The sequence below is a fragment of the Neoarius graeffei genome, chromosome 23 (assembly GCF_027579695.1).
Source record: "Neoarius graeffei isolate fNeoGra1 chromosome 23, fNeoGra1.pri, whole genome shotgun sequence".
NCBI lineage: Eukaryota > Metazoa > Chordata > Actinopteri > Siluriformes > Ariidae > Neoarius > Neoarius graeffei.
Genome location: NC_083591.1, coordinates 53,547,329 through 53,570,220, shown reverse-complemented (window position 1 = coordinate 53,570,220; position 22,892 = coordinate 53,547,329). Strand labels below are relative to the sequence as shown.

At 41.0% G+C, this 22,892-nt stretch overlaps 1 protein-coding gene across 2 annotated transcripts in view; it reads right to left on the bottom strand.

Annotated features, from left to right (window-relative positions):
- Positions 1-22,892, bottom strand: part of npc1 (Niemann-Pick disease, type C1) — a 76,427-nt gene that overhangs the window by 45,251 nt on the left and 8,284 nt on the right. The window contains exons 2-5 of one of the 2 annotated variants that reach the window (XM_060906409.1): positions 6,866-6,994; positions 5,488-5,594; positions 1,364-1,527; positions 411-578 (exon numbers count right to left, since the gene is read on the bottom strand). In XM_060906409.1, coding sequence (XP_060762392.1) covers positions 411-578; positions 1,364-1,527; positions 5,488-5,594; positions 6,866-6,994 — 568 coding nt within the window. Of the gene's footprint in view, positions 1-410; positions 579-1,363; positions 1,528-1,808; positions 2,680-5,487; positions 5,595-6,865; positions 6,995-22,892 lie in introns of those variants that run through there. The other variant, XM_060906410.1, reaches the window with a different exon arrangement.

Below are 22,892 nucleotides of genomic sequence, written 5' to 3'. Positions count from 1 at the left end.
GTCATTTCGCTGGTTTGTATATTTAAAAAAAAAAATTTCTTCAAATTCGATAAATAATTTTTTTTTTTAAATTTATCGAATTTGAAAAGGAAAAAAAAAAAAAAAAAAAAAAAACACCCAGAAACAAACAAACAAAAAAAAAAATTCTCCATTTCTCAAAAGTCAGTGAATGTGGATAGAATAAAACAGTTATTCCACTCACTCAATCTCGTTGTACATGGGTCATAGCCAGCTCGGTGCTACGCGCCTTGTTGGCTATCAGCTCATGTACGGCTCAATTTCGTGGAATAACTTAAATAGAAGAAAAAAAAAAAAAAAAGAAAAAAAAAAGTCAAGCGGACTTCCTGAGTCCTTAAGATCAACCATTAGTTTCATTAAACCGTGTCGTGTGCGCACGCGCGTGTCTGTACCTGAGAACACGGGATCGATGGCGAAGGGAACCTGGCCGTTGTTGATGTCAAACATGTACTGGATCCAGGTGGTGGGGGTGCAGGCACTGGCGTCGCGGCCACACAGCAGACTAAGGGCCTTCACGTTGCTGGATGGAGCCTGTACATCCTTACACGCATTGTACATAGCTGATGAGAGAGAGGAGGATTATCCAATTAGCATCAACACTCATACACATGGCTGCATTTACATTAACTAAAGGAGTATTAAAGTGCATATTCTGGACCAATTTCGTTTGGTTTTTAAATATATGAAAAGTATGTCCCTTTACACACTCATCCAGAAGGGTAATTTTGCACAAGGCCATCTGTCTACGGCAGAAAAAAAAATAAAATAAAACGTGTCTGGAAAAATCCCAAGGGAGTCTGGTCAGCCTGTGTAGACCAAGCGCTCCCATTTCTCTCTCATTGTCCGGTCTTTTGGGAAACGATGAGTGCTAATCCCATCAAGATTGGTGTTGCTCCACCCTCCTACGATACATCTGTTAAACATTTTAATAATTACACGATAACGTTGAAGAAATTTGCAGAAAACCACCAGGTCGTTTTCTCATAAACAAACCAGCGCTGGCATAGGATTCAGAAGGAGGCGTCCCGCACGCGACGTCACGAAAATCAATGTTTGCCGGGAAATCCAAATGCCAAGTTTTTTCATTGGCGGACCAATTTGCCTCAAACGGCTTGATTTCAACTGAATTTTTCTGGTATTGCGCAAGGTAAAAAAAAAAATTGCAGAGAATGCAGAATGTTACAGATATTTGACCAAAGTTTAATATAAAATAGGAGAATTGCATTGATCTTGCTCCTGAATTTACCCGTGATATGCACTTTAATTTTTCCAAACAAAATACTGCTTGTATGTAAGAACCACTCAGCACTCGACACAATTCAGCTCAAACCCTCCGATTACTGACCGTTAGCAAAGTCCTGGCTGATGTAATACGAGAGCTCGACGACGTTGGTGCTGTTGTCAACAGGATCGCGTGAGAACTGGGTGGCGTTCAGGAACTCGCTCTGCCGGGGGCTGCAGGTCAGCTCGCAGAACAGCGTCATGAAGTTGAAGAAGCACGCTGGACACCTGACACGGATATAAAAACACGATACAACAATTCACTTCAGTGCATGGCTGTTACATAGGCTTAACTAGTGAGCCGTGTTTTACACGGCCAATTCTCATAAAAACACAGCCATAAGCTTTTTTTTTTTCGTTTCCGGTTGAGAGTACGTCGTGCGCGTTCTGGCTGCCGCTTCTCACTAGAGCTTTTTTATTTTATTTCTTTTCCTGTGTGTGTGTGTGTGTGTGTGTGTGTAGTTTGATGTTTGAGTGTTTTGTCCGCCGGTTGTGGTGTAGCTCCGGACCTAATTTGGGCGTCGGTTCCCTCCAGGCCTTGGTTCGCCGTGGGCGATGCCTGCACTCCCAGCTATGGACTGCAGTGAGCTCGTTGCTCATTTTACATCGTGGTTGTCCAGCGCTCTGCGCTTTAACGCTCGGCGTGATGTTCCAAGCGATGTTGCTCGGTGGCCGTGCAGGCGGTTTGGGACGTACCAGTGCTCTGCGTGGCGGAGCTTCTCTGCTCGCTTTGTGGATCCATGGCGTGGTGTTCGAGCGATGTTGCTGACGGCGTCACGGCGGCGGTGCTGGAGATGTGGGACTCGTTTTCGTGCGCCTTTTGATGGGACTGTGGCTGCTACACCACAGGAATTACATCCTGACCCCTACTTGGTGGACTTTTTACTTATATTTTTTATTTATTTATTTATTTTTTTTCTTTCCTTGTCTATAATTGTAAAGCGTCCTTGGGTTTTTTCAAAGGCGCTATATAAGCATGCACCGATACTGGCATCGGCATCAGCCCCGATACTCCACTAATATACTCATACTCGTACTTGTCAAACAGTTGCCGATACCATGAACCGATACCAATGTTCCCCGCAGCGCTTTTTGTTCCATTCGAGAGAGAAAAAAAAAAAAAAGCATTGTTGAGCTCAGGCTTGAGCATAATATGATAGGCTATACCATGCGCCGATAGTGTTCCGTGAAGCGCCTTTTGCCAGCGTCCGTTCAAGGAAAAAAAGCCTCTCCCGGGAAAAAAATTGTAAATCTCAAGCATTGAGCGTAGGCTAATTTCGTCAGAAGACAAAAAATAATTGTTCGACAACAACCCATTTTTCCATGACGAAGATGTGTTTGCGTAGTCATGAAACAGTGCCGTCACAACATCTTTCCCCAACACTGTCATTTTAAACATCTCTCCACACTCCACTCCCTTTCGCTGCCATACGCAGATAGGCCTACGCTAAGATCCCCAACGTTGTCCTTTTTTAATGTTGGCTATTCGCCTAGGTAAGGGTTTTGTAGGACAGGCTACTCACTAACAAACAAATGAAAATCGGATTTTTGTATAGGTGAATCCAACCGGCAGAGTTTTTAAGTACGAGTCCAACCGGGAGAGTTTAAGAGTGAAGAGTGAGAGAGAGAGCTTTAAGAAATGGCTGATTGAGTTTTCCAACTTGTTTCAGTTGAGGGCAACGCTAAGACCAAGGAAATTGACGTCCCATCTACAGGTATGGAGCTCCACGAGCACGGGACGCGATGTTGCGAATGGACAGCAACAGCGTCTGCCTAACAAGTTCTGCGACTGAACAAGAGCGTGCTCGAGGCATTCAACTCTCCTGCAGCACACAGCAGGATGTGCGCACATGCACATGGGGGGGGGGGGGGGGGGGGGGGGGCATATTTTAGTCTGCATTACTGGCGATGGAAATTAAATAATACATCGTCGCCGGCCGCCACTGTTATCTTGTGCGCTCTCTGTGATGTTGCGATGGTCACTGCTCCTCCCTTTCACGCCCTTGTCTTGTTGCTAAATGTAATTGGAGTAGTTTAAGCGCACCACCAGAACAACCCTTAAGTCAACCAAGACCGCAATGTTGCGGAAGGCCGATGATAGAGGGGGTAAGTGACCAGCGGAGTGAAATGATCACGCTGCATGTGGTAACTCACTGCTCTCTCCTCCCTTCATCAACAATCGGTCTTACATGTTGCAAGAGTGCAAGTCTTTCTTGACTTCGAAAGTTGGACATTGTAATCTAATCCAAATAAATAGCCTTTTTCAGAAATTGCAGCAGCTAAATATTTAATTCTTTGTGTAGGCTATTTGCAATGAGTGTAGTTTTCTGGGAGTGAATGTTGCGCGACAATCGAGAGAGGTTGCACACGGAAGCGCAGATAGCCTTGTAGTCCACGTTACACTGCCAGCAGACAGCGCCTCTTCATTTCACGGTAGCGCTTCTTTTGCAACATTGTTATGTAGGCCTAGTGCAGCAGCGCTTAGGTTTTGCAACATTATTGTAACAATGTTGCAAAAGATAAGCGCTACCGTGAAGAGGCGCTGTCTGGCTGTGTGACGTGGACTCGAGGCTACTCTGCGCTTCTGGAGCAGCGGAGATTGTCAATGTGAACCCGTGTGCATGATCACTCCAGTTAGAAAACAACATTCGGGGGCGTCGTGGCTCAGGTGGTTAAGGCGCCATACCATGAATGCGGGCGACCCGGGTTCGATTCCGGCCCGAGGTCATTTCCCGATCCCTTCCCGTCTCTCTCTCTCCCGCTCATTTCCTGTCTCTACACTGTCCTATCCAATAAAGGTGCAAAAAGCCCAAAAAAATATCTTAAAAAAAAAAAAAAAAAAAAGAAAACATTCACGGGAAATAGATAAAGTAGGCCTATTAAATATTCAAATGCTGCAATTTTTGAAAAATTATATTTTAATAACATCAACAGTATCGGTATCGGTAGTACTCGGTATCGGCAAGTACTGAAATGATAGTACTCATACTCGTATCGGTTTTCACAAATGTGGTATCGGTGCATCTCTAGCGCTATATAAATTTAACTTATTATTATTATTATAAACCCCCAAACACGGCCTATGTTCATTCCATGCCTAGAAGACTTGGTGCTGTCATTAAAAATCATGGAGGCCATACGAAGTACTAGATGTAGTAGTTTTTGTTGTGGGGTGTACTCATTTTTGCACCACACTAATTTGAGTAAAACTGAAAAAGTGTGTAATCCAAGTTATATTATTAACCTTACTTTCACATTATGAGTTAAACAGATGTTACATTAAACTTTGTCTTGTCAACATTTTGGAAATTCTGTGTGTTCATTGAGAGATTGTTTAAAATGCTCCTTTTCAAAGGGGGTGCACTCATTTACGCTCAGCACTGTATGAAAGCAGTAAAACCAGGTCTGCGGGGACGGCTGAAACCGACTGATGTTATCAACGGACCAGAACTGAATGAAACTATTTCTAAGGCTACTAGTGGCTACCTCGCCTATGATACGCGGCCATACTCTACCGTACAGAACGATGGGTTTAAAAACATGATCAATGTCCTTGAGCCAAGATATTCCATTCCTAGGAGGACGTGTTTCAGCAAACGCTCAGGAATTCATCAGTTCAAGTTGCCCAAATATCCTTATTTTAACTTTTGTTTTAAGCATTTTACACTTGCATATCCTGTTCCCTAGTCAGCATTTGGAAAGTTTTCTTCAACTTTCCAGACAAATTTCAATGGGATTTTGTTAATTAAAGTTTACAATCTGAAGTTTGTTTGTCCTTTATATTTAGTTGCAGAATCGAAACGAAAATCAATCAAATGGACCGTTGCAGCAATTCGCATTTTGTCTTAAATGCACTAGAAATAAATGTTCTACTTTTATTGCAAAAATTTGTAGAAGATTTTATTGATAATTACAGTGATTTCTTAACGAATAAGAAATTAAATTTAAAATTATATAAATAAAATAACCCCCCGGTCGCGACCAAGTTACACGCCCTACTTTCAGAAAACCAATCCTGGCTAAGCCCCTGAGCTGTTAGCACAAAGGACAGAAAACTCAGAAACAGGTCATGAGAGCATCATTTAAAAAAAAATAAAATAATAATAATAATAATAATAAAAATGTTATTTCAAATGAACATAGGTCAATATAGTCCAGTTCTTTTAATGTGGGAGGCTGGAGCCAAACCTGGACAGGTACTGCAGGGGGAGCTGGATGTTGCTTTTCAGGGTACGGAGTTGCTGAGTGTCGCAGCAGATGCTCTGGTTACCGTAGGCCAAACCTGGGCAAAGGTCCTGCACACAAGAACATAAAAGTCTGGCTAAAGCCTAGGTCACAACCGGACGTACGATTTTCTGGCCGTGCGATTTTTGGCGTTTGCCCAAATCGCTGCTTTTTTTTTTTTTTGGTTCGTGGAGAAAGACGCGCGTTAGCCGTAAGTTTGTCTTGCAACCTGAAAAAAACGTAAGCGCCCGTAGAGTTTGACATGACAAAGAACCTCTGCGGCCGGTCTACGGCTCGAAAATCAGCACGTCACATGCGCGCCCTCCGTGTATTTCTTGCGTTTTTTGCACGTAGACCGGCCGTAGGAGCACGTACGGCCGGTTGTGACCGAGGCTTAAGACAGCCTGCCTGTTCAGTCACCGAATTCAGAGATACACCCTGTGTCCGAAATCACTCCCTACTCACTACATAGTATATTGTAGCCCTGTGATAGCCCTATTTTCCATGCAAAAAAAAATTTGGTGATAAGGTTATTTTTGGTGAATGTATGGCAATGTGTGTCATATTTAGCAAAATTACTCGTGTCATTTAGAAAAAGTGCTTTTTTGACCACAGGGAGCTCCAAAAGGGATGCGCTTACATCATTCTTTATACCATAAAACACATATTTGGTTCCATATCATTGGAAACATAGTTAAGTTTTAATGTTGAATGCCAGTAAGTTTTCAGACTATTTTGATCAAATTAGTATGGAATTGTGTCCCAAAAAAAAAAAAAAAAAAAGTCCTCTCCGAGACAGCTAATTTTTCAATATAAAACATATCTAAAATGATTATTTTCATCCTAAAATGTGGTCAAGATATTGGGACATAAATATTAGAGACAACTAACACAAAGCTTACAGCCTTATATTTAAAAGCACTATGTAAGTTGTGGATTCTGAATTGTCAAAAAAAAAAGTCCTCTCCGAGAATCACTTCATTTGTTTCTCCCAGCCCTGCTTAAAGCTACACTTAATCTTCTTTATCTTATAGCAGATTACACAAAACTACCATACACATGTCAAAAAATTACCTGAAATCTGTTCTTTAACTTCTCCTTCACTTAAAAACTGGTACCGTACAAGAACCAGTTTGAATCAATTTGAATTTTGGACCCCTGTGACACAGACTTTGTTCCCTGATTGTAAAACAACCCTTAAGTAAATAAAATAAAATACACATTCAAGATTATTCCTTCGACAAATATCGGTTGTCCAGCACCCACATGGCTGCATTTCCTGTTATTCTCCTGCTGCTGCTAAAAAGGCCCGAATGAAAAATAATAAAAAGCTGTTAAATACCAGTAAGAGGTCTTGTCCATCTTTAGGCAGAGGTTTAGGAGGTCCTGTGTAGTTACAGTTGTACTTCTTATCAGGGAGAAGAGTCGAGCTGCCGCATTCTCCATACCAGATACAATGCTGCGCCTCGGCCTGGGGAGAGAGAGAGAGAGAGAGAGAGAGAGAGAGAGAGAGAGAGAGAGAGAGAGGACAAAAGCAAAGCAAAAGTAAAACATTTTGCTCATTTCAAGGATAAAAATCAAGAACTCACTTGTAGGGGAGGAAAAAAAAAAAGTTCTAAAGTGCACAACAAAACTGTACAAAGAAGCGCTAATGAAAACTTTCAGTACGTGATATTCCTTTAAAACAAACAAACAAAAAAATCCACCCAATTTAAGCTACTGAATGGGAGCTTAAGACTACGTTCAGACTGCACCCTGAAATGACCCATATGCGACCTGTATCCGATTTGTTATTGACAATCTGAACGACACAGATCCGATTTTTTCACATGCGACCCAGGCCGCTTGGATATGTGGTCCTAATTCCGATGCATATCCGTTATTTTCACATGCGACTGCAGTCTGACCGGACAGGTCGCATTCATGCCACCTACACGTCATCAACAAGAGACAAACGTCACTATTCTGCGTTGGCTAATCCCGCCTCTTTGGTGGAAAACAACATTTGTACAGTTTTCAGAATTTAAATAGACTTTTATAGAATTGATCAAGCTAATGGTGGATTTGGTAGGGACCTGGATGTTGATCTGTTAGCCTGATTAAATTAAACAGTTTCTATAACTGATTTATAACTTAAACCATCCTGTACCACATTGCCAGGTCTCGCCTCATCTCCATCGCAAACTGCACTGGTGTTTCTGCACCTTGAGCCAGCACTGAGAGAAGTTGCAGAATTCAGCTGGCTATAAACAATCTAAATAAATATTTATAAAAATGTAGAAAAAGTTTATTAATATGACGAAATAAATGTGTGCAAATTATTAAGCCTGAATTAAGAGTTTGGTAATACAGCGGCCGCATCCCAAACGACTGCCTACTGAAGCTCGAGTGCACTATATAGAGTTTAAAAATCCATTACTTCCTAGTAACATGTAGTGCACTTATATAGAAATTAGAGAGACATTTAGGAGTCAACCCTCGTTACCAGGCTACACGTTTTCATTTCAGTTCAGAAACAAAAACACACACGAGACCTCACACTTTAACACTAACCAGATAATTAAACAAACAAACAAACAAACAAAAGAAATCATTAAACTTGAAGAGTTCGCTTTTTTTTGTTTACGTATTACGTAGATGTGCTTATTACGTGTCAATTTGCGCATGCGGGACACTTTTGGGTCGTTTTCCGTTCATATTGGAGATCGCATACAAGTCTCATATAATTGCTAATGTGAATGGCCTAACAAAAAAATTGGATTTCACAACAAATCGGATATGGGTCGTTTCAGGTTGCAGTCTGAACGTAGTGTAAGATGTACTTTTGCACCTTTGGGAAACCAATAATGCACCTTATTCAGGGGTGATATGATAAAACCAGGGCTTTGAACCGGTTCAAGGAACGAAAACCAGGAACTTTTTCTATTTCACATGGAACAGAAACGAAACCAGAAACTTTATTATTTTTTATGTTCCGGAACAGAAACGCTTATTAAAAATAAATGGTAACCGGTTAATACCAGTTTTTATTTCGTTCCTCAAAGTTTCCGTAGCCTACAAATTAAAAAAAAAGTCATTCTTCTCCTGCGCAAGTTTCTATGACCCGCTGGGGTTCACTTCCTGCGTGACGTTCGCTGACTGAATGGAGAAAGCAGGAAGGTGGACTACTATCACGTCTCCATGTGATAAAGTGAGTAAGTGCATTACTGAGTGTCTGAGCAAAGAAGAGCCTGAACGATGCAACCTCCCTATTGGCTGTTTGTAAAAATGTATCAGTTGTTGCCCTTCCCACGGGAATCATCGCGGGCTCGAGAGACGAGACCTGACGAGTTAGTTCGTTGGTAGCAGAACAAAATGTCTGGACACAAATCGGGTTTTCAGAAAAGGAAAGAAAATAAACGGAGGGTTGAAAATACAAAAAAGGAGGCAGAAAATGCAAAACGAGTTTTAAGGTAGGACAAATGGTTACTTTTCTGAGGCAGCCCGCCGTGGCTGCCTGCAGGCTGATTTATTATAGCCCATTTAGTTAAAATAGTTGATATAAAAATGTTTATAGTTATAGTTATGTGATGGTTGTCCTGATTTAGACTGGTGTTTTTTTTTTGGGGGGGGAGGGGTTGCGCGATGTTGCACCCGGGTCCAGATTAGGGCAGAACCGGCCCTGGCTACATTTCAGGTGTAGTTTGTTTTATGAATGTATGTACTTGCATAGATGTGTACTTGGTCTTCCAATATGGCGCCTAACAAAATCTCGCGGCGCGGTGACGTCATGCGGTAGCCCTCTATAGGGCCTGACTAGCCTTTGGTAACGCACTAAACGAATTCTCTTTCATTTTTGGCACTTTTTCTGTTTGTGTAGATGGGAAGACATACTGAGAATCCAAATCGCCAACATTTGAAATAATAATTGTTTTGAATTATTTCTTGTCTTATTTAATGAAGGTTGTAATAGAATTAGCCTACATTTGGCTTAAGCTGGATGAGACAGAGACATAATTTTATAGCCATTTGTTAAACAGCTGACAGGGAACGTAATTAACCGTTCCGGGAACGAAATTTTTTTGTTCTAACCGGTTCGGGAACGTCTATTTAATGGTGGAACCCAAAACCGGAAACGTTAAAATTCCGTTTCTGTTCGGAACGAACCAATAGGAAAAAAATTCTGGTTCAAAGCCCTGGATAAAACCATCACCACATATCATCATACATGAAGAAAGTCCAGGATATAAAAAGTACATACCCTGTTAAAATGACCGTTTTTTTCCTGATGTAAAAAAATGAGACCATGATAAATAAATTTCAAAACTATTCCCACCTTTAATGTGACCGATAACCTGTACAGCTCAATTTAAAAAAACAAACAAACAAAAAAAACCATAAAATAAGCTGGTTGCGCAAGTGTGCACACCCTTAAACTAATACTTTGTTGAAGCACCTTTTGATTTAATTACAGCATTCAGTGTTTTTGGGTTCACACCTGCCGCCAGTGAAAATGACTCTGATTAACCCCAAATAAAGTTCAGACATTTACTCAGTTGCATCCTCCAGCAAAAGCCAGGGTTCACAGAGAGCTTACAAAGCATCAGAGGGATCTCACTGTTGAAAGGGATCAGTCAGGAGAAGGGTACAAAAACATTTCCACGGCATTAGATATACCATGGAGCACAGTGAAGACCGTCATCAAGAAGTGGAGAAAATACAGGACAACAGTGACATTACCGAGAACTGGACGTCCCTCCAAAATTGATGAAAAGACAAGATGAAAACTGGTCAGGGAGGCTGCCGAGAGGCCGACAGCAACACTGAAGGAGCTGCAGGAATTTCTGGCAAGTACTGGTTGTGCACTACATGTGACGGCAATCTCCCGTATTCTCCGTATGTCTGGACTATGAAGCAGGGTCAAAGAAAAACATCCAGGCGCAGCTAAATTTTGCAAAAAAAAAAAAAAAATCATCAACTCTCCCAAAAGCATGTGGGAAAATGCATTATAGTCTGATGAAACCAAGGTTGAACTTTTTGGCCACGATTCCAAAAAGGTATGTTTGACGCAAAAACACCACTGTGCATCACCAAAAGAACCCCAACCCCACGGTGAAGCATGGTGGTGGCAGCATCATGTTTTGGGGTTGTTTTTCTTCAGCTGGAACAGGGGCTTTAGTCAAGGTGGAGGGAATTATGAACAGTTCTAAATACCAGTCAACTTTGGCCCAAAACCTTCAGGTGTCTGCTAGAAAGCTGAAGATGAAGTTCATCTTTCAGAACAAATGACCCCCCACCCAAAAAAAAAAAAAAAAGGTTTTGGAACAGCCCAGCCAGAGCCCAGACCTAAATCCAATTGAAAATCTGTGGGGTGACCTGTAGAGGGCTGTGCACAAGACACGCCCTCACAATCTGACAGATTTGGAGCACTTTTGCAAGGAAGAGTGGGCAAACATTACCAAGTCTAGACGTGTCAGGCTGATAGACTCCGACCCAAAAAGACTCAATGCTGTAATTAAATCAAAAGGTGGTTCAACAACATATTAGTTTAAGGGTGTGCACACTTATCCAACCAGCTTACTGTACATTGTTTATTTTATATACGTTTTTACCCTAACAAATGTTTTCCAATTGAATTGTACAGGTTATAGGTCAGAAAAGTCTTGAAATTATTTATCGTGGTCTCATTTTTTTTTTAACATCAGAAAAAGCTATTATTTTAACGGGGTGTGTGTACTTTTTATATCCACTGTACAGCATGATGTGCAATTTTGCTAACAGTACTGTTGAACAGATGTTTAGAAAGATAAATTACCTTATTATAAATTCTAATTAATAAACCACAAGGGCACTTGGAAAGTGCAGACCTCCGACAAGGACAATAGTCGACTCCATGATGCGCAAACCAGCTGTGGCTGGACGACGTGAGGATATACAGTGGCATGCAAAAGTTTGGGCACCCTTACTGAAAATGTCTGTTACGGTGAATAGTTAAGGTGGGGTTTACATTAGACCGTATCAGCGGATCATCAGATTAACGTTTTTAAAAACGATTAGCGTGCACACAGCAATGCCAATACATGGATACGCTAATCACATGACTAATTCAGCACGCAAGTTGAGAAATGTGTCAGTGCGGTTCATCGCTTCCTCCTCAGCGGCTGCGCTCCAAATCACTCCGCCCTGAACAGCGAGTGCCCTCTGGAGGGTGCGCACTCCGGCCCTGCGCAGCTCACAGAGCGCGCGAGTGTAGTGCACGAGCAGCGATTCGGGACTGAGCCGCTGTGCGCAAGTCACTTACCACTTGCAAGTGGAAGGATGGCAAGCCTAAAGACCATCATAACTACACAATGGGCAGTATTTGCATCAGTATTTGCAGTATTTTCATACTTTTATACTCTTTAATGAAAGGTGATACAAGGCGGAAGTCCGCGCCGTTTTTCAGCAGTCGCGTCACATGACCAACGCCAGCGAATCAGGAAGGTGGATGTCACAGTGACGTTGTCCAATGACGACACCAGCTGGAGCTCAGCACAGCGTATCCGCGTATCTCAATGTTCACACAGCACCGGACCAGACACGATCTGGATTGAATACGTGGACCCTGACGGATTCCCGTTTCCCGGCGTTTTAATGTAAACGGACAGTGCATCCGCGAAGAAAACGAGACAGATACGGTCTAATGTAAACTTGGCCTCAGTGAGCAGAAGATGAACTGATCACCAAAAGGCATAAAGGTAAAGACAACATTTCTTTTCAGCGTTTTCTGCAAGATTTGTGTATTATTTTTGTTTTGTACAATTGGAGAGTGAAAAAAGAAAAGGAATACCATGCAAAAGTTTGGGCACCCCAATACATTTGAGTTCTCAGGTAACTTTTACCAAGGTTCCAGACCTTAATTAGCTTAGGCCCCAAAAAAAAAAAAAAAAAAAAGTATAGTGTGTTTCAGGTAACAGGAAATACTAAAATAAGGTCGGTAGGTAGGAAAAAGTTCTCTTCTTAATTTTTTTATTTTGTTCGAAAAAATTAACACAAGTAAACATCTTACAAAATAGTATTTTGGCACAGAATCCTTTATACCACACATCATAATAAAATAAGTGTTTTAAATCTTTAAACGAATAAAAAAAAAAAAATATCGCAAGAGTTCGAGTTATGATCTACGGAAGCGTATTGCCGCCATGCTCAAAAAAAAAAAAAAAAAAAAAGGCTTAGAATCAAGTAATTATGTGAAAAGATATTGTTAAGAAGGTTATCACGTTTTTACAATATATTTATCATGTAATAACATCACAATTTCATGATACGAAATCATCACGTTATTTCATGATATTTTCATGTAATAACGTGAAAACACCTTATCAAGAAATAACGTGAAAATAACGTCCTAGGCTAGGCTACTTCCATTAAAAGCAGACGGCCTAGCCTAGCCTACTGTAGAACTTGGGTCGAGCAAAAACACCGAGCAAAAACATGGCTGAATCCTGAATGACTCCTATTTGTATAAATAGGGGACTACATAGGCGGCAAAACGTAGTGTTTTTCCTGCCATGGAAGTGCACTTGTATACTGAAGAGGAAGCAATTTGCATTACAGCCTTGAATGAGGATTCAAAATGGCGGCTCGGCTCAGTTTTGCCTTCCTCCTTCAGTATACAAGTGCGCTTCCATGTTTATGCAGGAGGGCTGATAGAAGTGGCGAAACATTTTACTTTTTATCGTTTCTTTCACAACTTGAACGCGTTGAAACAAAAAATTATGACAAACTAAAGCCGCTTACACTAAAATATCGAGGGAAATTTGTAATAAAAACTTTACGGTTGGCAATCTCAACGCGGAAATTCTCGATCGGTCGGGTTACCAGAAACACTTTTTTTTTTTGGCCTTATTGAGCTGTGGCTTGTTCAAATTATTCATTAGGAAAGGTCAGATGATGCAGATTTCAAAGCTGTATAAATTCTCTGACTCCTCAAACTTGTCCCTAAAATCAACAGCCATGGGCTCCTCTAAGCAACTCCGTCGCATTCTGAATAATAAAATAATTGATGCTCACAAAGCAGGAGAAGGCTACAAGAACATAGCAAAGTGTTTTCAGGTAGCCGTTTCCTCAGATTGTAATGTTATTAAGAAATGGCAGTTAACAGAAACAGTAGAGATCAAGGTGAAGTCTGGAAGATGAAGAAAACTTTCTGAAAGAACTGCTCGTTGGATTGCTAGAAAGGCAAATAAAAACAAGAAAGATTTAGCAGACCCTGGAGTGGTGGTGCGCTGTTCTACTATGCAGCAACACCTGAACAAATATGACCTTCATGGAAGAGTCATCAGAAGAAAACCGTTCCTGCGTCCTAGCCACAAAATTCAGCGTCTGAAGTCTGCAAATGAACATCTCAATAAGACTGATGCATTTTGGAAACAAGTCCTGTGGACTGATGAAATCAAAATAGAACTTTCTGGCCACAATGTGCAAAGGTATGTTTGGAGAAAAAAGGGTGCCAAATTCCAGGAAAAGAACACCTCTCCAACTCTGAAGCATGGGTGTGGATCGATCATGCTTTGGGATTGTGTTGCAGCCAGTGGCACAGGGCACATTTCATTGGTCAAGGGAAGCCTGGATTTGAATAAATACCAGCAAATTCTGGAAGCAAAACATCACACCATCAGTGATTCATTTTGCTCCTAATGACTGAGTCAAACTGACTCACCACATATTAAATCAGTGAGTCAAAATTACAATACACACTTTGAAAACAAAAAACACAATAGTTATCACTGTTCACACTTAAATCATTTAATTCCAACATGTGAACAATTGTGTGAGCTATTCATCTAAGCAAACAAAAATAATTTTCAGAATAAAAAAGTATGGAATTAAACAGAATAGTTATTATGGCTGTTTTGACTAGAATTCAAATATTAAAAAAAACGTCAATATCTTTGGCACTTGACTTTTGTGACATCAGACAAGATTAACTTTTTCACAATTAATAATGACATTTATCATGTTTATGGTTTAGCTACTGTAACATTTCTTCACTGAGAAATTCTTCTTTGCTTGTTTTTTTTTTTCAAGTGATCCAGATTCATCTCAATCATGTCTGACTTATGGCCCTTTTCCACTACCCTTTTTCAGCTCGCTTCAGCCCGACACGGCTCACGTTTCGACTACCAAAAAACAGCACGACTCGGCTCGCTTCAGCCCTGCTTAGCCCCTAAAACTCGCACCGTTTTGGAGCGGGGCTGAAGCGAGCCAAACCGTGCCGAGTGAGGCTGGGGGCGTGAGCAGACACTCCCCTGTGCACTGATTGGTGAGGAGGAGTGTCCTCACACGCCCACACACGCCCCGCGAGCACGCTGGGATCTGTAAACACCGTAAACCCGGAAGAAGGAGAATTACGAGTTACGAGAATTTCTGAAGCCTTATGCGCCTCGCCTCATCTATACGCTCTTGCCAGTATCTGTTGGCGTTGTCGGTGACAACAAGCCACAGCACCAAGACCAGCAACACTAATGACTCCATGTCCTCCATGTTTATTGTTTACTATTCGGGTCGTGAGACTACCGCTTAAAAGATCACTGATGTCACTGTTTGCGCTGCTTAACGACATCACGTAACGTCCACCCACTTTCGCTAACTCCACCCAATGTATCCACCCACTTCCAGCCAGCACGGTTCAGCGCGGTTGTAGTCGAAATGCAACTCCAACAGCCCCGCTCAGCTCGACTCAGCCCAACTCAGCCGCGTTTGTAGTGGAAAAGCGGCATTAGTAAGGATGCTTGTTTTTATGTTCATCAAGTGATGTTGCTTTTCAATGGTTAGTCTGTTTCTGCCTTTAGTGAGAATCTGGTTCTGCACTGAGAAGCCCCTTTCACAGCCAGCAGTATGCACTGCAGAGGTTAAGGCAAGCTGTGCTAGCTTGATCATGTTGGGGAACTCAGGGTGGTAGAGCTGGACACATTCCCACAGCTGCCACATCCTGTCTCTTGGGTAGTTCTCAGCCTTGACTACTTGTTTTAATTCACCCCACTCCTTCCTGGCAGCTTCACCATCAATCACAGGCGCTATTCATATGTTTGGTAAGTAGAAACAAATTTAGATCGATCTTTTATTACCGCAAAGAAATGCTTTGGCAAACATAAATTTTATCGATTAGTACGAGAGCGCTATTTTCACTTGCTTCAAATCGAGACTGGAAAGGATTTGCATATGCCAAAGCTTTCCAGCCAATGAAATTGCCGACACGTTGCTGACGGAATTAAACGAAGCTAAATATAGACCCGCCAAGTAAAAAAGACTATAGTAGTCGATAAATGAAGCATTATAACAACAGTTCAGTCATGTTGAACGAGAAAAATATAGCATCGTTAGGACCTTGCCACTCGGAACAACCTCGAGCTACATCCCTTCGCTCTATATCCTGAATGAAGAGAAGTAACTCGAGGATGTTCCGAGTGCGACCTTGCGTCAAAAATACGCACCACAAGCAAAACATCTGCGTCATTTATTTTAAAATTGCGTAAAATACGCATGACGCAGGGCAAAATGAATCACTGCACCATCTGTAAAAAAGTCGAAGGGTCCTACAATAAGATGATCCAAAACACACCTCAAAATCTACAATGGAATACCTCAAGAGGCCCAAGCTGAAGGTTTTGCCCAGGCCCTCACAGTCCCCTGACCTAAACATCATTGAAAATCTGTGGACAGATCTCAAAAGAGCAGTGCATGCAAGACAGCCCAAGAAACTTGTAGAACTGGAAGTCTTTTGCAAGGATGAATGTGTGAAAATCCCCCAGGGAAGAACCGAAAGATTATTAGCTGGCTACAAAAAGTGTTTACAAGCTGTGATGCTTGCCAAAGGGGGCGTTACTAGGTACTAACCATTAGGGGTGTGCAAAAACATCGATACGGCGATATATCGCGATACTTTGTCTTCCGATTCAATATCGATACTCAAAATTTGAATATCGATATTTTTTCAAATAATAAATCATGTTTCAGACGGGTTGTAAATCCAGTACGACTTCCGCACCTCCGCTCCGCGAGGTGTCGCTGTGCCGCTCCCTCACTGCAAGGCACTCTTCATCTTCTCTTTTTTCCCCCGGCGGTTGCAGTGAGGAGAAAAAAAAAAAAAAAAAGCAAGCAAGCATGGCTGTTAACGTAAGCCTAGAGATGCCGCCAAACTTTAAGGCAGATGTTTGGAGGCACTTTGGATTCCAAAGGAAAGGAGAAAAAAAAAAAAAAAAAGTGAGCCGGACAAAGAGTACGCACTCTGCAAAACCTGTTTTGCTCCAATTAGATATTCAGGTAACACAACAAACTTGCGAACTTACTTAGCACGACACCACCCCGACATATTAGCTCAGCCGGAGCCACCGAAACCCGACCCGAAGCAAACTACACTGGACAGCGCCAAAGTCCTCCCGTCTACTTCAGTGATGTGTGACTTACTGTAACTGTGAACTTAATTTGGTCATTTAAGGCCAAAGGCAAGAAGCTGCACTTTATCTTGCATTTTCAATTTTAGTGTGTGAGACACTGCATTTTATTTTGAGTATTTACTCAAAGTTCAGAAGAAACGTGATTCACTGAGGTTTCAGCTCAGTTTCAGTGTGTGAACACCGACCCACACTGCACTTTGTTTCATAATTGTGCTCAGGGAGACTAAGATGCCCACTGCACTTTTCAATGTGTTTCAGACAGTGTGTTGTTCCTGCAAAATAAGCACAAGTTAAATGTTCTCCGGTACATGTTCTCAAGTTTACAAAGAACAAATTGATATTAGTGTTAGCACTGAAATGTATGTGCAGTCTGCAGTGCAAGTTTTAAGTTTTCATAAAACAATTTGATTCTGCTTGTTAAGCAGCACTCCATGCTTACAGAAAAGTTGAGAATACTAGCACAGAAATGGGAATTTTCTGTATGTTGTAGTGAAGCAACTCTTGGTTTTGCCAGCAGTGGAATAGAGACAAATATATGTCTGGCAAGAGTGTGTAGTTATGTATGTGAAATGTAATTTTACAGTGGTCAATAAATTCTGATTTTCTTCAGTGACACAGATATCGTGATGTGGTTGAAATTTCTTGCAATATATCGATTATCGCAGAATCGCTGCACCGTGATATTATCGTTATCGTGGGCAAAATATCGCCATAGTATCGTATCGTGAAGTATCTGGTGATATCCAGCCCTACTAACCATGCAGGGTGCCTAAACTTTTGCTTCAGTCCCTTTGTCATTTTGAAAATGTAAAAGATGAAATGTTTTTGCTTAAAATATAAAGGGAATGAGTCATCTTTAACTTTGACTTTTGGAGATCATTTCATCTCGTTTAACTGTTCACAGTAACAGCAATTTTGACCAGGGGTGCCCAAACTTTTGCATACCACTGCAAGACTGATATTGCAATAAAATTAAAGCGGCACAATACACTTTGAGACACTGCAGGTAATGTGGTACCAGGACAGGATTTTTAAAATAATTAAAAATTCATACAATATGTGTTATTCATTTGTTTATATTCCCCCCTCCCTCCCACTTTCCAGAAAATAAAATTATAAACGTCTGGTTGGTTTCAGTTCCCTGTAAACTCTCCATGCAAATACAACATGACAGACTTGCTGGCAGTTTGTTAGCAAATCTATATATCGTGAGACACATCATGCATCATAGAAACGTCCGAGTATCGTGACAAATCCATCATCTAGTCCATCTGTAGCTTAGACATCATGTTAAATGTGGGACACACACACACACACACACACACACCTGGAAACTTGATCTGAAAAGAAAAGAACCAAAAAGTACAGAATTGCCATGGAGGGTGTGTTTTTTTTTTTATTATAGCAGCTCTATAGCAGCTAAACGACACACCAAGAAGTGTGCTTTCAGTTCTGCTTTTAAAGTTCTCATATTTATCGTAATAGAAGTTATAATTAAAGTTGGCTCACATTTGTGCAATTTAGCCTCAGAATTGAGACGTTTCATAAACATTCCTGTGGGTTTGTTCTCCTCGTCGGGAACCCTATACATTATCCATGAAGACGCTGAGATGAGGTAATTTTACAGCGACACGGGTTTAATGAAGTACAAATGTGTGAAAGCCCCTAAGAGAAATTGTGGAAGATAACCTTTAAAAGTAGAACTTGAGCTTCAGTAAGGGGAAATAAAAATTGGACATTTTTTGCGCCTATTTAAAAATAAATAAATAGAAATTCTTCCAGCGCATAACATGTCCCAGAAGAAGGGGAAGAGAAAAAAAAAAAAAAAGTCCTCATGCAAATTGCACATGGCGTTGTTAGAAAAGACTTTGCCATTAATTGTATGAAATCTTTCCGACCGTGATTAAGGTAAAGAAGCTTCCCAAGATGAAAAAGTTGCACGTCTAAAAACAGAGCCCTGGTCTGATGAAACAAAAATAAAACTCCAAGTAATTCAGCATGTCAAGTTTGGAGAAAGAAAGGTTGCGCATAGGTTCTGAATACATCATGCTGACAGTGAAACACGGTGATGGGAGCATCGTGATACAGCGCAATACTGGAGGAGCTTTACATGTCGGTAAAGCGAGCATGAATGGAGTGACGTACCGATCGATAAAGAAACAGGGCTTGGGATCCAATCGGTAATCAGGAAAGCTTCCCAAACGATTGGAAAATGTCTGATCAATCCTCGCTGCTGTGGCACATCCTTAAACCTACACGCGTACTATTAAAACCATACAAATAAACCGTGTCAGGTCAGAAAGGCCCACTATTTCGTGTCAGAGGTGATCTGGAGATCAATTCAATTTACTGGATCCAGTAGATTTCCTTCCTGTTAAACAACATTAACCCCAGCGCTACGAAAAGCTAATTACTTTTTAACAGCAGGTTTCCGTAGAAACGTTTCGAAGCTGTCCGAGTCAAAAGATATTACGCGTCTTAATTTGAAGTGCGTAGGAATATGCACCAGAAGTACATTTAAAAATAAATAAATAAAAATAATTCAATGAACCAGGAAACTTTGAAATTACTGGGTTATGAAATATCATTATACATTAATACAAGACGTCCTAGATGGAAAAAAATTAAACGGACTTTAGCTTAAACATGTTAAAAGTTGTAAGATCAGTCCATCGGGCCATTTCCCCGGGTGCGGACATACTGGATTAGCCAGATATATTGGATGGATGAATGTATTAGGAGATGAAAACAAAGGTGGCGCTGTGTGACGTAGGATTCCGCACGGCTTCCTTCCTCCTCATTCCGTCCCGGATCCAAGACATTTGGCCGAGTGGCTTCATCAAGTAAAGCGAGAAAACTTTACTCGTGGAAAAAGCAGCAAGTTGTGCAGTGAGCATTTTACAGAAGATTGTGGATTTGTAGAGGACTTGGATGAAAAAAATTAATAAAATGTCACCGGGAAGAAGTGAGACACAAGGCAGAAACGACAGCCAGATGTGATCCCGACTTTGTTTCATCACAAAACACAGACAGCACGACGGCATACCGCGTCACGCATCAAACAGATTGAAGATAAGCAGATAAATAAATTAAAATTATTTATATATAAATTTTTTTTTTTTGCGGTCAGGTTTCCATCAAATCCTGCGCTCTGATTGGCTGGTGAGCGGGTCCGTATCCTACGGCACGGACCTCTGGCGACTCGCTCGTTCACAACAACAAACATGGTAGCAATTTTTCTCAACATTTATCTTTTTTATAAGACTTATTTATAAGATTATCAAAAATCTTATAAATTTTTGCCAGCATTTCTCAGGAGAATAGCATTAATTTTACATCATGGATAGCGAAAGCGAGTTTCACTACCCTGAGGAAGACAAAATAAAATAAAATAAAAATTTCAGGAGAAAGCTAAAAACCTCTAACTGTTGCTAACGCCGAGCAAAAACATGGCTGAATCCTGAATGACTCAATTTTGTATAAATAGGGGACGACATAGGTGGCAAAACGTAGGTTTTTTTTTTTCTTCCCTGCCATGGAAGTGCACTTGTATACCGAGGAGGAAGCAATTTGCATTCCAGCCATGAATGAGGATTCAAAATGGCGGCTCGGCTCGGTTTTCCCTTTCGGGCGCTCTCGTTTTCTGTTAGAATTTGGTAAAGAAAAAAATAAAATACATTATTTACCAGCTTAAGGTCGGTCCGTATGGTGAAATATCGTGACCTCGGCCTTGAATACTGACCTTGGCCCAGAGGGCCTCGCTCAGTACTTTCAAGACCTCAGTCACGGTATTTCACCATACGGACCTCCCAGCTGATAAATAACATTTTTAAATAAACTGGCCACTACTTTATTTTGATTCCTTTTCCAATCCTGAATTGGCGCAATGTGTGTCAAGAAATACAAACAAATTGACCGAGAAGTCATGCGGCAAGTCATAATATTATACTATAGTCTAATAGAGCATACACTTATAAACCTCCGCTGTGCTCGCGGAAAACGACATCACGCCTGATTGGAGTTATGGCGGCCTCCTTGATGAAAACCAGTCCCGTCTATTTTCACCACTTTAGTGGTTATATCGTTAAGAACAAATTCAAACATGCAGCATTTTTTTTTTTAAATAAAAAGGACATAAAGACCAACTTTTCGCGCAATGTTTGTGAGATTTTCCTTTTAAGGCCACACCAATTCGATTAGTTGGTTCTCGGAATCGCCGCTTGAAGAAAATGCAAAATGAAAAAAAAAATCAAAATCAAATTCCCACCAACAGAAAAGGTCACGTGATGTGAGATCACGTGACGTTGAAAACCAATCAAATCGCCCCTTTTACTTTCGTTAAAGACTTGAAGTGGCCTACTCCTGGTCAAACCTTTTTTTTCTGTGCATTGTAGATGTTCAATTGACTGTAATTCAATCGTTCATTTAGCCTGTCTGTTTACCGGTTGGCCTGTATTGTTTGGTCTATTTCCACCGCTAATTTTACCATCAGAGCATTTTTTTTTCATTTTTATTTCGCCCGCTCGCTTCGTATTTTTCCTGAAAAAATCTGAGAACCAACTAATTCAATTGGTGTGGCCTTAAAAAAAAAAATTTACACGAGTACTTTTTGCTTCGCTGGATTGAAACTCCTCCGTTGTACCGTACAGAGAGAAAACAAAGAGATACAGCTTCTCTGTTTCACACTGCATTCAATTCATCCGTGCATGTGACTCCTTATGAAAGAGAAAGCTGGTCTGATGAAACAGTAGCCTCTGAACACATGATGTTCAATTCCTGAGCCCAGAACCAAACAAACAGGAGGGCAATGACCAACCGACCGCCATGTATTTCCTTCTCTGGCCTTGGCCTCGTGTCGAATGATGGGATATTTGATTCTCGATGACGCAATATTACAGCAAAGTCCAGAAAAGCGTATCGTGACGCAATTCATCAGGAGATGGATATTACACCATCACGTCACCCAGCACTCCCTTGGCGTGGTACTGAAATTTGATCTGGGTGCATTCCTGAGCGGTTTCACCCGTCCTGCAGCTTCCTGCCTGACTCACTCCCCCGAAACCTCACTTGCTTCACCAGCCTGAATTTCTACAACATGATCTTCGCCTCGGTTCATCCTCTCAAGCTTGCAAAAAACTTGCTGATAACAATGTGCTTGAAGTTGAAGATGAGCAATCAGCACTGGGAACTGAACATGCCTTGTACTGATTTACTTTTATGTTTAACTGCTTTAAAAAGACCAAAACAGATGATGTCGTCAGGAGCTGCGACTCTCTAATCTCTCGGTCTGGAGCTGACTCGGCTAAAGAAGGGGTTTTGAATTTGCTGAGTTGTGCATGATCTCAGCCTCGACATTTACACAAAACGTGTTGGTGTTTGCTGACAACGGTTCTGTCGACTCGTGTTTTTCTACGTCTTTAACCGTATCAACTTCACCGCAGTCACAAAAACTAAGAATTTTCCATCAAGAGAAAAATAAATAAATAAAGGTTACCCACTGTTTCAGGATTATCACTAATCCCAAATCTGTAAAGATTACATCATTTATTTTAAAACTGACCAAGCACAAAAAGTTCAGTGTTCATCTTATCCATCTGGTGTACAAATAAATAAAGCAAAAACGCATGATAAAATATTTTAAAAGCCTCCAGAGAACAGATGGAGAGAGGATTCTTCTTTCTGATCAGGTTGATATTTTAAAGCTGTACTGCCTTTCAGATTTTTCAAGCATAGGTCGTAAAAAGAATTTTCCCCGTCACTCAATTATTTTTGTTTAGTGGACCGAAAGCTACTGAATTAAAAAAAACTTGCAAACTTCCAATTTTATTCATTTAAAAAAAAAAAAGGGAACAATTAATAAATTTATCTCCATGTGGCCCTAAGTTCTCCCCTATTTTTTCCTGCTTCACCATGACCCAATACTGTGTGTATAAAATGTATTTCACCATACGG